The 14,103-nt window shown below is 41.6% G+C and overlaps 1 protein-coding gene across 1 annotated transcript in view; it reads right to left on the bottom strand.

Annotated features, from left to right (window-relative positions):
* Positions 1-14,103, bottom strand: part of LAMA1 (laminin subunit alpha 1) — a 144,579-nt gene that overhangs the window by 69,441 nt on the left and 61,035 nt on the right. The window contains exons 13-21 of the mRNA XM_034762645.1: positions 11,747-11,848; positions 7,359-7,570; positions 5,839-5,950; positions 4,947-5,057; positions 3,997-4,124; positions 3,363-3,449; positions 2,894-3,105; positions 1,298-1,404; positions 79-259 (exon numbers count right to left, since the gene is read on the bottom strand). Of these exons, the coding sequence (XP_034618536.1) occupies positions 79-259; positions 1,298-1,404; positions 2,894-3,105; positions 3,363-3,449; positions 3,997-4,124; positions 4,947-5,057; positions 5,839-5,950; positions 7,359-7,570; positions 11,747-11,848 (1,252 nt within the window). The remainder of the gene's footprint in view (positions 1-78; positions 260-1,297; positions 1,405-2,893; positions 3,106-3,362; positions 3,450-3,996; positions 4,125-4,946; positions 5,058-5,838; positions 5,951-7,358; positions 7,571-11,746; positions 11,849-14,103) is intronic.

Here is a 14,103-nt window from a genome sequence, read left to right as displayed (position 1 = left end):
AGTGTAACATAAAATACTTTGTCGAAAGAAATCCTCAAAGTGAAACAAACTCTGAGGAGAACACAGATTACAGCTTACGTGTACAGCCACCATCCTGGAATGCATAAAAGCCATGAGCGCAGTGATCACACTTCTCCCCAGCCACTCCAGGTACACAGTGACACTGTCCTTCATCATTACAATCCTCGGAGACGGAGCCATATTGACTGCAATTACAGGGAAGGCAGCCAAGTCCAGTATTCAGGCCATAATAGCCATTCTGTTGGATAGGAAGGAAACCACATTTCAGCTAAATTTCTGAACACACTGAAAATGCAAAAGTATTCTCTCCCTTTGAGCACTTCATACTATCCACTCCTGACGCTTGACCTGCATGAACGTTTGCAGGCTTTGTTTGGCTGTGGCTGGAAGAATCCCCAACATTATCCATTTACGGTTCCTCTAGATGTAGGAATGTTCGATGATCCCATGTCTTTCAGAAGTCCCAGGAGGGAAAGAATTTTTACTTTAGAGGACACCAATGCTCTAATATCTTCTAACCTCATTTGTTAAAGAGATACTCCCAAGATTTTTCAGTGTACAATTTTGGGTTTTATTTTCATTTAAACACTTCCCTGAAGTGGTGAAAGTCAAGTCATAGCACAATTTTGTTAAGGCATCAGGACTATACAGTGAAATGGGCCATTGTCCAAGCTGTAAAAATGCGAACAGTGAATAAACAACATAAAAGGTGACAAGTAAATTAAGATTAATGTTCTCTCATTAGGTAGGGCTCTCTCATGTGGAATGCCACAGGATTCTTTGCTGTCACCACTCTTATTCAGTGGGTATGTGAGGCAGTTAGGAGACTTAATGAGAAGAAATAGGCTGAAGTGTTTTTAGTATGTTGACAATGCTCAACTTTATATCTCTATGCCATCCAGCCCAGAGAATGCGGACATCTCTTCCAGTATCATGGCATGAATGAGAGCTTGTTGACTAAGACAAGAGGTAATATCTTTTATTGGATCAATTTCTGTTGCTGGAAGGCACACGCTTTCAAGTTACACGGAATTCTTCTTCATGGTTGGGGAAGGAAATCAGAGTGTGTGAGCTAAAAACAACACTGCAAACAGCCAGTTGGCTGAAATTCAATTAAACTTTTGACAAAGACATCACATTCCCCTTCCAACCTCCTTTTTATGCAATGATATTATTCACTTTGCATTTAACTAGGCCAAAAATGTCTTCTTTGCCTTTGCATTTTTAACCTGATGTTAAAAAATGTATATTGGTGATAGAGGGTTTCATTTCTTACCACACATGTATCACATCTTGGTCCAATCACATTTGGTTTGCAGTGACATAGGCCAGTCTCAGGATGGCAAATGTTGGAAAGGGAGCTATTCACATGGCACTCACAGACTTATGTTAAAGAAAGAAGAAGAAAAATCTATTAATGCCTATGGATATGAATTCATTATTATACAGAACAACATATCTCTATATAAAACACAAATCCGACTGTTGTCTCCCATGTGTTCATACACTTATGTGCACATGGGCCAAACTAAACAGAAAAAGTTGTGTAGTACTGAGCAGAGATGCACAAAGTAAACTAGAGAGATGTACCCTGTTGAAGAACCCAAAAATACTAGAAAGTAAAGTTACAACTCTTTGTGCTCATTTACATTTGCTCTCTTCTCCCCCCACCAAGAATATATTGTAGGGAACACATAATCCTACATTTGCAAGGGATGAATAGGATGGCCTATCAGATCACATACATTTCAAATTCCTTTGAGTTAAATTTTGCCTTCTATTATACCAGTGTAAATTCAGTTTAACACTGATTTCAGTGAGGTCATTCTGGATTTACACTTGTATAACCAACAGCAAAATCTGGCTTTATGATTCTGTGGAAGCAGAGAAAGAACTGAAAGGAAGGGGATGCATAACAGTTCTTTCTCTGCTTCCACAATTCCCAGTTTACACAGTTGAGTTATGTTGGTGCCTGCATTGAGCTTTGTGAACACAAAGATATATTTGACGTGTACAAAACGTGTGCAATGAATCTTCTATAATCACGAAGAACATAGACTTTGCACACTTATATGCTGCAAAAAGTATTTTTCTGATCCTATTTTTTCTTACAAAGTAGAGCAGTTCATCTCTGCTTGGAAATTTTAGATTTTTGTAACTCCCTCTGGAGTCAGATCTCTTATTACTTTACTGTAGTTTACACACAGTATTCAAGCTATAGTTTTAACATTATTGCTTTGAAAGTGGCCATTACTTTTTTAAACACTTCCCCTTGCTGTACACCCACAGCATCCTGGCCAGGTGTCTGTTATGGCCAACATTCTTGTGACAGAGGAATACCACTGTCCACAAGTGTCCCTTTGATCCAGTCACTGCTGTTCTTAAATCAGCCGGAGTTGTTACTGTTTAGCAACGTGAGTGTCTCCCATCTCCAGGAAAGAAGTGTGCCACCTCTACAGCTCTTCCAGTTCCACAAGCAACACTCCAAGATAGGAAGTGTCTGGTATGGGTACCTTGAATGTCAGTGCTGAGTGGACCACTAACTGAATACAAACAACAGCACAAGGTCAGGTGCACTTAATACATTTTACCACTGCCCATTTCATCAAATTCTTCTGTGATGATCCCCAGAAGTGAATCAACTAGACATGCACAAGCTTAAGCTTAAGCTGGGTAACAATGTAACCTCACTTCTGTAATACTTGCTCACTCAAGCCCTCTCTACACTTTGTTACCCTAACTTGTCAAATCACACATCTTACGCTAGACTATAAGCTCTTCAAAACAGGGATAATGTCTTTCTGTCTGTTCTGTGAGGTGCCTGCTACATTTCTGGATGCTTTCAAATATAATGAGAATAGTAAGAACTTACCATGACAGCTTTTAGCAATCACTGCATCCCCATAGTACCCATCAGCACACTTTTCACAGTGATGGCCTTGAGTGTTCCTTACGCATTTCAGACACTCTCCTGTGAGTGCATCACAGTGGCCATCTTCTGTTGGATCTATATTGCCATTGCAGTCACAAGGAACACATGACTCTCCAGGCACCAGTGGATTTCCGTAGTAACCATTAGCACATCTGTACAATAGGTTGAAAGCTGTATCAGACTGAATGCAGGCATGTCAAATAGTTACCCCACCCAGCAAGTTTTACTATTGATCAAATATTTATCCTCTGAATAAAACCATATGGAGATGTAATGAGAGGGGAAAATCCATATTTTCTCAGGAATATTTTCATACACTTGATGTAAACACTTCTGCCCCAGGTAGACAGATATCTGGCTGAGGATAACAATGATACAGATTTTTCTGTATCTACATTGTACTACATACCTTTCACACCGTGATCCTGCATAGCCTGGCAGACACTTGTCACAGATAACTTCACCTCTATTGTCCATGTGGCAGGTGGGACTGAAACTATCAATAATATTTTGAGGGGGTCATTATCAATGCAAAGAGTTTCAAACCTCTGTAATTTATTTATTTACAATTTTTAGCTTCCTAAAGTTTGGCCCTTTCGTTATTAAACCTATCATGTCCCTTCACCTCACATAACTTTTCCAGATGCAACACTGATTCTCAACACAGATTCTGTCCTGATTCTTATTTACACTAAGGCCTCTTTACTCTGCCAGAATGGGGTAATGTGGCCCTAGCATAAACAAGAAACAGGGCCTTCCTGCCACAATCCAGTATAAATATAAGCCCGGGTAACTTGCATCTTCTTCCACTCCCCTCAGTGTGTAAATTACACCAACTTAGGTTCAAGCTTCACCTATGGATCTGGCCTTCCTCGGTCTGTCTGATAAAAGGTATTTCTGATGGGATAAATTTTTCCTCTACTTTCATGTCTTTCTACCTCCCCTTTGGATTTCATCCTACTTTTCTTTATTCTCCTTTCTGTCTCCACCACCCAGCTGATGTTGCTGATGATGCAATTGAAAACCTCAGGCAAGCAGCTTACTTGTTTGTATCAGTTCTTAGTGGGCAGGCACATGGCTGGCAGTCCTCTGGCATTCCTCGGGATGGAGTTCCATAGAACCCTGGCAAGCATTGATCACAGGAAAGTCCTGTAGTGTTGTGTTGACAAGCCTGTGAGACATGCAAGAAATCTTTTCATATTTGTTCTTGATGGTTTTTCATCCCCAGGGGGATCTCAGCATGAGTCTGTATGCAATATGGCATTAAGATTCAAAGAGAGGACATGAAGAACAGAACAGACCACTGAAAACAAAGTTAGTTTGTTCACATCAATAACAACAATTTCTAACTAAACCCCATCCAACATTTTAGAATGCCCTATATCTCATTAGACAAAAGCATTACTTATACACAAAACTAAATCTATTCTGATAAATGTACACATATGCAACAACAAGTCTATTACATATTTCATGCTTGTTTATATCCATTATATATCTTTTGGTTTAAATTTCAGAAAAACTTCTGAATGCTAAGTCCTCACCCTACAAGGAAATGCTTAACTCCCACTGATGTCACTCAATGGAGTTTCACATATATCTGAGGCCCGAATCTGACCCTACATTGTGGCATAATTCTGTTCCCATCCAGATCAATAGAAGTTTTACCATTGACATGAATGGGGGAGGGACTGATCTCTTATTAGCTAACACACAGTGAAAAAGTATTTCTTTATCTTAGTTTTGATCCTAGAGTTATTACCAATTCCACCGATATTCCTCATTTCAAATATAAGACTGGAATGGACTATGTAACTACACCTATTGAGAGCACCATTCAATAAACAAAGTAAATTCTGCAATGAGAATGTTCTTGTGACCATTGCTCTATCTAAATATACTGTAGAACTGCTTGTCTCACTCTGACATAGCCAAATGCTCTCATAATTCCTAAAAGATGCTCAAAACACAAACACATTGAAAGATGACTTACAAAGCAAACACCATGAATATCACATTCAGTTGCATGGCCATTGCAGTCGCAGGGTTGACAAATACCTCCAAAGAGTATTCCACCCACACGGTAGTACCCAGAAAGACAGGACTGAAATTTAAAAAAATACAGTATAGTATGTGTTAAAGAACATGTTGGAGAATTATTAAAGAAACCACTTCTGAAAACATATAGCCTGATTCTGCTCTCACTTCCAGTGTACTGTGGTACTATGTACAGTTGTAACTCCATTGATATCAGTGAAATTACTTCTGATTTGCATTGGTGTAAAGAGGATAAGAATCAGATGTATAAAACATTGATTCAGCCCTTCATCCACTTGAAGGAGATAAAATAAGTTCTGTGCAGTTACATATGTAAGACTCTTTCTTATGAGACAATCAAAACAGATGTTCTGTCTGCTTTGCATAGTCATTAAAGTTCCAATGGTGCTTTTCAAAAAGAGCAGTGCTTTGCACTGGCATTATTTGCTAAAATGTTCCCCTCTGCTCTGCCACTGATGCCATCCTCAATACTCCCCTGTTCCCACAAGTGTATGTCCATGCCTTCTTATATGATTCATTGCATGCTTGGAATGTTCTCACCATGCCTGGTCACCAAGCTGCCTCCCTCATCACATAAGTCTCTCCAATAAACTCAGCACTGACAATCCAATGTCACAAAATGAAACTGGAATTTTGTATAATTGCAGGTTCAATTATTGCACCATAGCAAACTTAGGGAAGCTTATACAGCTACTTTCAGCTCCATCATTGATGTTCTCCGGTATATCATCAACCTTTAGTATTTCCAAATAAAATTAATTTGTAATAATTAGATGATTTTAAAATATACACCCTTTGGGCATATATAAAACAGTCTGAAATGTTACCTCGCAGGAAATCCCTGTGTAACCTTGAGGACATTCACAGTGTTCCACCTCTGCTGCTGCTGACAGATCGATAGCATTAGAGCTTGCTGTATCCAGGGTGACAGAGTCCAACCTGTGACCAAACCGAAAGCCATCACAACACTTGCTTCCCCAATGTTCATTATAAACAGAAGGGTTTGCTCTGCACAATAAATCTTTTGGAGAGAATATTGCTAAGTGCTGCTTCAAGATGATGTCAAAGACCAGACAAAAATCCCCAATTTTAAAGACTCAGACAAGAACTTTATTTGCAACTAATAACTTCAAGATGGGAATAAGCTGTTGACTGAAACACAGTGACCAAAGCCCCTGCAGTGGTCCCTTTATCAGTGTTATCCTAGCATAACTACTGCACCACAGTGCCCTCTGCTGTGGGAAAATGGTACCCTTAACAGAAAATTTGCATTTTCTGTTTCTTCTTTGCTCAAGAAAACCAGGCACCAACTGATTGGGTGGTCTCAGATTTTTGCCCAGTAATTAAGATAATCCTCTTCCAGTGTTAATAACTTTAACCTGCCCTATTTTTCCAAACTAACCCAGGAATCTGGGATGTAAGGCCAAAATAACAGCTTCATCAAAGAGTTGAAACAAAAAAACCCAACATTTGTATGTTCAATCTATTGGATCACGCCTCAAAGTATTTACACTTCACTAATGTAGTATCAGCCTTGCCAGCTGATTCCCACCAATATGCAAAGAGGAAGGCACAACCCCCTAATGCAAACAAAGGCATTCTGCCACAGGGAGGAACTCCTTCCCAACCACAAACAGGGTGATCAGAACAACCTTGTGCCATCAATCCAGAATCATGAGTAGGCCAAGCCTTGAACACATATTTACTACCACTCCACAAGAGCGAATGCCAAAACAGCTCGGCCTGCTTCATGCACAACTAGAAAACCCAAATTTGGTGACTCAAAAATACTACCATATTAAGGTAGGAGGGAGGAAGGCCATTGGTTTGGCCAAGGGAAAGAAGCAAGTGCTACCTTGCAGATGGGCCTCCTTTAACATCCTTTCAGATGCCATGCCATGCCAGCCAACTCCATTACCCTCAGCACAAGCACTTTAAATCAGCCAATGTTGGGCTTTCTTCTTACATCCCAAAATAAAACGACTCTATTAAGTGTTCGCAAGGTGTTTCCTTCTAACAAAACACCCTCCCTCCTAGAGACAAGTGTCACTGCAGTGAGGAGATTCTTTATAACACAGAAAACGTTTCCACTACGGGATAACTCAGAAACAACTACACATTTTTTGTTTTTTTTTAACACATGCCAGAAATATTTATTTGGGATGAGACCAACCATGAGACGATTCAGCTCACAAGGAATTCCTTGGGTGGGAGGAAATTAAAATCAGGTTTTAAATGGAATATCTTTTGCCAACACCTTAGGAATAGTGCCAAAATCAATGATGTTTAATATACATAAAATTATCAAAGTCATATGAATTAATCTGAATTTTCTCTCATCACTCACCTGTATATGGCTCTTTTTGCAACGTTGTAACTGGCCCTGATCAGAAGATGAGTCACATTTGCTAAAACAGTCATCAGCCGGTCCCGATCTATAGCCTTTTTTGTATTAAAGTCTATTAAGTTCTCAGACACAAGCTTTACTGCATTAGAGTACTCCTCATAGGGTTGCAATGACAACCCCTCAGATCTGGTGCTCAGAATCTGTCCATTGCCCTGAAATCAAAACAGATACGTTAACGGACAGGGATAGGTTTAAGTTTAGGTGCTAGTGTGAAAATATTGGTTAACAATGATGTTTATTTTCAGTCCACACAATAAGCTACTATTGTATACACCCACAGCACTTTCCATGCACTCCAAAAAACCCTGTAAAGTAACTGTTTTTTAAACTTTTTCACTGCTCACTTCATAGGTAAACATATTCATTAACTGTAAAGTCTCTGTAGAGATGCCTGACAGTATGACATGATGGGGGTGAACATATTTCCCTATGCTGAATACGGGACACCTGGTAAAATAATTCGTATTAAAGTGAGTCCAATGGCAATCAAACAGAACTGTGCAGTACAAATGTTCACATTAACATCGAGTTGACTGAACCCTGTTAAAAAGAAATACTGCATAGTTGGATTCTTTTTATTTAGCTTATCTTTAAGGCTTTCGGGTTCACACGAGGAGAGGTGACACACACACACACACACACACACACACACACACACACACACACTTCTCTCACAGAGGGGCAGGGGAGAGGAGTGACCAACTGACCCTACCCTCCCTGCCCTCCATGCTGGGACCCCAGGACGGACCCGCCTCTCCTGGTACCTGGCATCACGTCTTCCTGAGACAACACGTAGGCCCCTCCTCCCCAGATTTCTGCCAGGGTTCACACCAGAATGTGGCCAGCAGCAGCCTTTCGGCACTGTGTGGGAGGGAAGGGATGAGAGCGGCTTCCAGCCAAAGGGGAGTGGGGAGAGAGATGACCTGGTCCATGTCTTTGCTGAGCTCATCTCTTTTTTTTCTCTCCCGTCCTTCCACCCGCTGGAAGCAGCTTGTCCCTTCCTGCCCACACAGTGTCGAAAGGCAGCTAACACCTCCAGGCTGCTGCTGGCCACCAACATAACCCAGCCGCTTCCTGTCCCCCGGCTACAGTGCAGGCAGGAAGGGGTTAAGCCCTAAGGCTGTACTGTGCACCAAGGCCCAGGAAACCTGACTGCAGGGGCGGCCAGTCGAGGGTACCTAGGGGATGGCGCAGCCCCATGCTCCCTGGGGGCAGGACCTGGGGAGGGGGAGGGGAGTGAAGAGAGTGCTAAGCCTCTGCCTGCAGGGCTGCTGTGATGCCTGCAGGGTGGGGGGGTGAACAGGTTGGAAATTGCTTCTCCCCTTCACTCCAGAGCTTAGCTGACAAGCACAGAGGCTTCCCCATGCCAGCGCTGTGCAGGGGTTGACACACACAGGGCTCCTCTCCTCCTGGCCAGCGCCCCAGGTCGGAGGGTCTTGGGCTTTCCCGGGGCGCCAGCCCAGCCAGAGGCAGTGGGGGAAGGAAGGAACCTGCCGGCCAGGCTTTTGGTGAGCTGAGTGCTCCGACCAGGAGCTGGTTCTCCGCACAGCACTGGGAGCGGGATGCACCCCGCCGTGGGGGAGGGGTGGGGAGGGAGAGATATGGAGGAGCAATGGGGCTCGGTGGGGGTGAAGGGGGTGAAGCAAGAAGAGGACAATGAGAGGGGGAGCACATAACCAGCCGCTGCCTGGTGCCTGTCTGCACACACCAGCCACCACAGCTCACAGCGCACAGCCAGCACCGGCCGGAAGCAGGACGGGGGACAGGACTTTGCTGGCCGAGAGACGGCACACAGCGGGGGCTGCACTGATGGACCAGCAGAGGGAGCGGCCAGCCCCACACATTGCATCTTTGCCCTGCCACCAGCCTTGCACCCCTACCCCCATTGTTGGCCACTGGACCCCCCCACTCACCGCTGGTGGGCGGGCAGCTGGCAAGCAGGAATCCTGCCAACAGCAGGACCCGCCAGTACTGATGGGGGTGGGGGGAAAGATGAAAATATGGGACATTTTGCCAGTTTTTAAAAAAGGAGGAGGGCTTAAATAAGAGACTGTCCCTTTAAAACAGGACGTCTGGTCACCCTATGTGACATGCTGGGCATGCATCTGTGCACACACATTACACTTAGTGCATATAAGCCAGGGAAAAGCCACTGATTTACCATTCTCAACAACTGACCATGACACATTCAGGCCGCTGCAGCAGATCCTGTGGACAATTTTAAAGAAGGTTGTTCTAATCTTACCTCAGGTTTTACACGGTCAAAAATGCAGCTAAATTGAAATGACTATTGCAACGTGCTCTACATAGGGCTACATCTTTAAGCCAGCTAGGGTGTGTCTATACATAGAGGCTAGCGCGGATACAAATTTATACCCAGGGATGCTGATATCCGTAAATATAAATCGGTATCCACAGGACCATAGGGCTCTCCTGGGAACTGCAGCGGTGAAAGGAGCAGAACATGCGCCGCGGCTCCCAGGAGCCAGCACCCTGTGCTGGCAGCTCCTCTGGTGCAGCTGTACTGCCCCCAGCCCTGCCCCCATCCCTTCCATGCAGCTGTCTGCATCTCCTGTCTGGGGGCGTGCACACTGCTTGAACATAAGAGCACAACCAGAGACAGCTGCCAGTGAGCCTGGTGCCCCCGCCCCCCCGTCCAGTGGGTGGAGCTGGGGGCGGTACAGTTCTGCTACTTTTGCTTCTGTGGTTCCTGGGAGAGCCCTGTGGTTCTGCGGATACCGATTTATATCCGCAGATATCTGCATCCAGCAAGCAGCAGACTCGGGCTCATGGGACTTGCGCTACGGGGCTATAAATAGACGTGTAGATGTTCAGGCTTGGGCTGGAGCTTGGACTCTGAAGCTCACGCCCTTCGCTAGGCTTCAGAGCCCGAGCCTGAACTGCTACACAGCTATTTTTAAAGTAGAAGTGCGAGTGTAGACCCAGGCTGTAAGGCTCACTGCCACGGGCTTCTGCTTGCTGTGTCGATGTTCGCTTAGCAACTGCAGCTCACTTACTGACTGGGGCACTTCGCTGCAAACATATATCAACAGTGGCCCAGGATGTCAACTGGCTACCTGTTAGTTTCTGGGTAGAGTTAAAGTGTGGATTATGAGCTATAAAGCTTCAAATGGACTGGGACTTGCCTGAAAGACTGCTTTACTTCCCATGATATAAATCCACAATTGAGAACAACTGAGGTGCTTGAGTTGAATATCTTATATTGTAAAAGAGATGGAGCTGCTGACAGGACATTCTCTATAAGGGCTTTAGATCTCTGGAACTTGCTCCACCCATTTATTCAAAATAACCCAGATTTGGTGAACTTCCCAGCAGACTAAAAGAGCCATCAGCTTGATGGGGTTTTGGAAAGAGCTGAAGGTATATTTCAAGAATGATGGGGGGATGGAAAGCTCCATTTATTTTAGCACTACTGAGTAGAGCTGGTTGGAAAAATTCCAATGAACCTTTTTTTCCATCAGAATTTGCCGATTTGTCAAAATCAAAGCGTTTCATGCAGATGGCTGGATTTCAGTGAAGTCCTGACAGAACCTGTGCCTGCCTGGAGGGCTGATGGACAGCCAAGAGCCTGGAAGCCCTGCAAGTCCCAGCTGCCAGCCTTGTGGCTCCTTAGCAGCCTGGACTCCCAAGGTCCACACGGACTGCCTTGGAGTCAGGGTTGCCAGGGCTTCCAGCACCACGTGGACTGTCCCATAGTTAGGGTGCCATTCCCTTTCAGACAATTTAGAACTGTTTGGTTTTCATTCTGAATCAGAACAAAACCAAAATTTAAATATCAAAATCCTCCGCAAAACATAATTAACTTTCCCTGCCCAGCTCCACTGCATTATGCTGTAAGATTCAGTGTGTGGGTGCCTAGAGATCTTGGGTAGGTATCTTGTTAATTATTACATAAATCTAATCCAATAAACAAATAAATCTCTCTTATAAATAAGAAAACAGCCTATTTTAGTTCCTGGTATAAACAGAGCTCTGTACAATCACCACTTTTGCTCAGCTCCTTAAATTTTATGTTAACATGCACTTATTTATTATTTAAAGGTAGTCAGACACTGAGGGCCCAGGATTAAAAAGATTAGGAAGTTGAGCAATAAAATTTTGTTGACCTTTAATAATGAAGATAAAAACTGGTGTAAATTGTTACTATACCATTCTTTTTTTTTTTTTTTTTTTTTTTTTTTTTTTTTTTTTTTCTTTTCTTTCCTTTTTTTTTTTTTTTTTTTTTTTTTTTTTTTTTTTTAAATGTAGCATTCCATGCCATCATTCCTCTATATTTTTGAGGAAAGTCCAGTTGAATAAAAACTTACTTGAATGATAACATCCACATTAGATACCATATCACTGTCCACACTTTCCATTGGAATATCATAAGACACAGTGTACTTCAAGTATCCACCAAAGGCAGTGAGCTGAAATTATAAAATCCAAATCTTAAAAGAAAATTAACAGCAATCAATGCCGGAGGATAGCTGCTGACAAGTACAACACACATGCAGCAAACTAAACAGAGGATGTGGCATGTTCTGATGATCTCTTCAGCAATGTTTACACAGTAAGGGTTTGATCCCCATCTCACATCAGTGAAAGTCACTGGAAGTGTAACATGGCATGTCCGGGTATCTACAGAAGTCTTGGATCCCTGCTGTGCAATTTGTGAAAGCTAGCAGCAGGTTCTATAGAACTGCAGTGATGCATTAAACAGTGCATTGTAAAGCCCCCAGTGTGAATTCCAAAAAACATCACAAGTTCAGACTACTTTTTAGCAAATGGGCATAGTGTATTGAACTTATTCAAACTTTTTGAAACATTTTCTCTGATAGATCTTTTTCTTTTTTAAAATAACATCTGGACCTTTTAGCCCTGATTCTGCTGTCATTTACACTAGTAAATGGAGTTTCATCAATAGAAGACTGATGTGAGACCAGAATTTCACCAACCATTAAACTATACAAAATGCATCTTCCAGCTTGGCACTTTTGGGACATGATGCACAGGCACTGTGTAGTATAGCCATTTATTCTGTCACTGTATGAAGAACGTAATAAGGTTGAGGCAGACAAAACCATTATTTTAATATGGGTGATTGGGGGTACTTGCCATAGTTTAATAAAATAAAATATCAAATAGATGTGCGTGTCTGGTTATATTACTTAAAAAGATATATTGTCTGAGTTTTTTTATTTTGGTTTTTTTATCATTTATAAAAATGCCAGTTTCTGACGGAGAAACTTTCAAATAGTATGTCCATAATTTGTTTCCAATTCCTTTTTAAAAATATTAATAAGGTGTTTTTTTCTGCTACTTTGTTTTTAGGCATAAAAGTGTCTTTTCAGCAACAGAGAAACTGCCTATACATAGGAAACAGGGAAACTACCTACATGCAAAATGCAGTCAAAATAGTGGGATTTTGTTGGTTTTTCGTTTCCTCTTTCTTTCGCTTTCTCTCTTTTTCTTTGTCTCCCTGTCACTCATTTATTTCAGTTTTAGAAATCTTACGTTATTATTACAGGTGGGACTGATAACAACATCTGTTATAAAGGTTGCCTGACACTTCCCATTATAAGACTCTGTTTTTAGTTGCTTATAAGTTTATCTGTTTAGGCAGAAATTTTACATGTTAGAGACATTTGCCTCAGGTTGCTTTTTTTTTTATTTCAGTCAAAACAGTTCAGCTGTTTCCAAGAATGAGGCTAGGGAAAAATATGTCATTTTGCCTACATTAATTCTGGAGTCCTCTAATTTGAGGAGCTATAACACCCCCATGCACTGGAGCTGGGACTTGATATTTATCATGAAAATTACATTTTGGTCTCAATATCTTATACCCACTCTAGTTATAAATTACCCACACAAAAATCTAGGTAAAAAGAACGTATTATTAAGGTTGCAAAGTCAAACACTCAAAAGTTAGGAAATACCAGGATCAAGGTTCCCTGTGCAAACTTAATTTGGCCCCCTGTGTGTATGCAATTTTTAATTACTATTATCTTCACAAGACCTCTTGCATGAGTGCTTGACTTTGCAACCTTAATAACATTCTTTTAATATATTTTTTGGTATGTGATTGCTTACGTTTTTAAAAAGCAAACTGAAAAAACAGAAATTGCATCATGTGGAGCCAAAGTGATACTCACATGATTAGGTTTGGCAAAGTGTGATTATAGATATATATATATATATAATTTTGACTGATAATATTGATGTTTATTTTTAAGCATTTTTTTATTTTTATAGATTTAAACGTTCACAGTTGGGAAATATGGGGGGATCAGAGACAGTAATTATTTAATGATGGCAGACAGTGAGATTTTAAAAGTTAAAGCTTTATGATCATTAAAACACAAATTGTCAACATCACATGTCATAATATATAAAAAGAGTATATAATCCTAAATCAAACTATGATCAGCTCTCAAGCAGCATTTTGCTTACTTAGCCTATATGTAAATTTTGATTATTATCAATGGAAATTTTTTTCATTGGTTTGTGTGCATGTGTGTGTGCATATGCATAGTGAAATCGACATTTACAGATAAAAATGTAATACTTCCAAGTGTACACGATTCATCAGCAGGAACCTTTAGATCCACTTCACTGACCTCTACCATGTAATTTTCAGTTGTTTTACATTACATGACAAAGTCTCTTTGGGAGAGACAAAGTG

Source organism: Trachemys scripta, chromosome 2, assembly GCF_013100865.1.
Source record: "Trachemys scripta elegans isolate TJP31775 chromosome 2, CAS_Tse_1.0, whole genome shotgun sequence".
NCBI classification, from domain to species: Eukaryota; Metazoa; Chordata; order Testudines; family Emydidae; genus Trachemys; species Trachemys scripta.
Note: the sequence above shows the minus strand (reverse complement) of the source record. Positions and strands in the feature narration are given on the sequence as shown.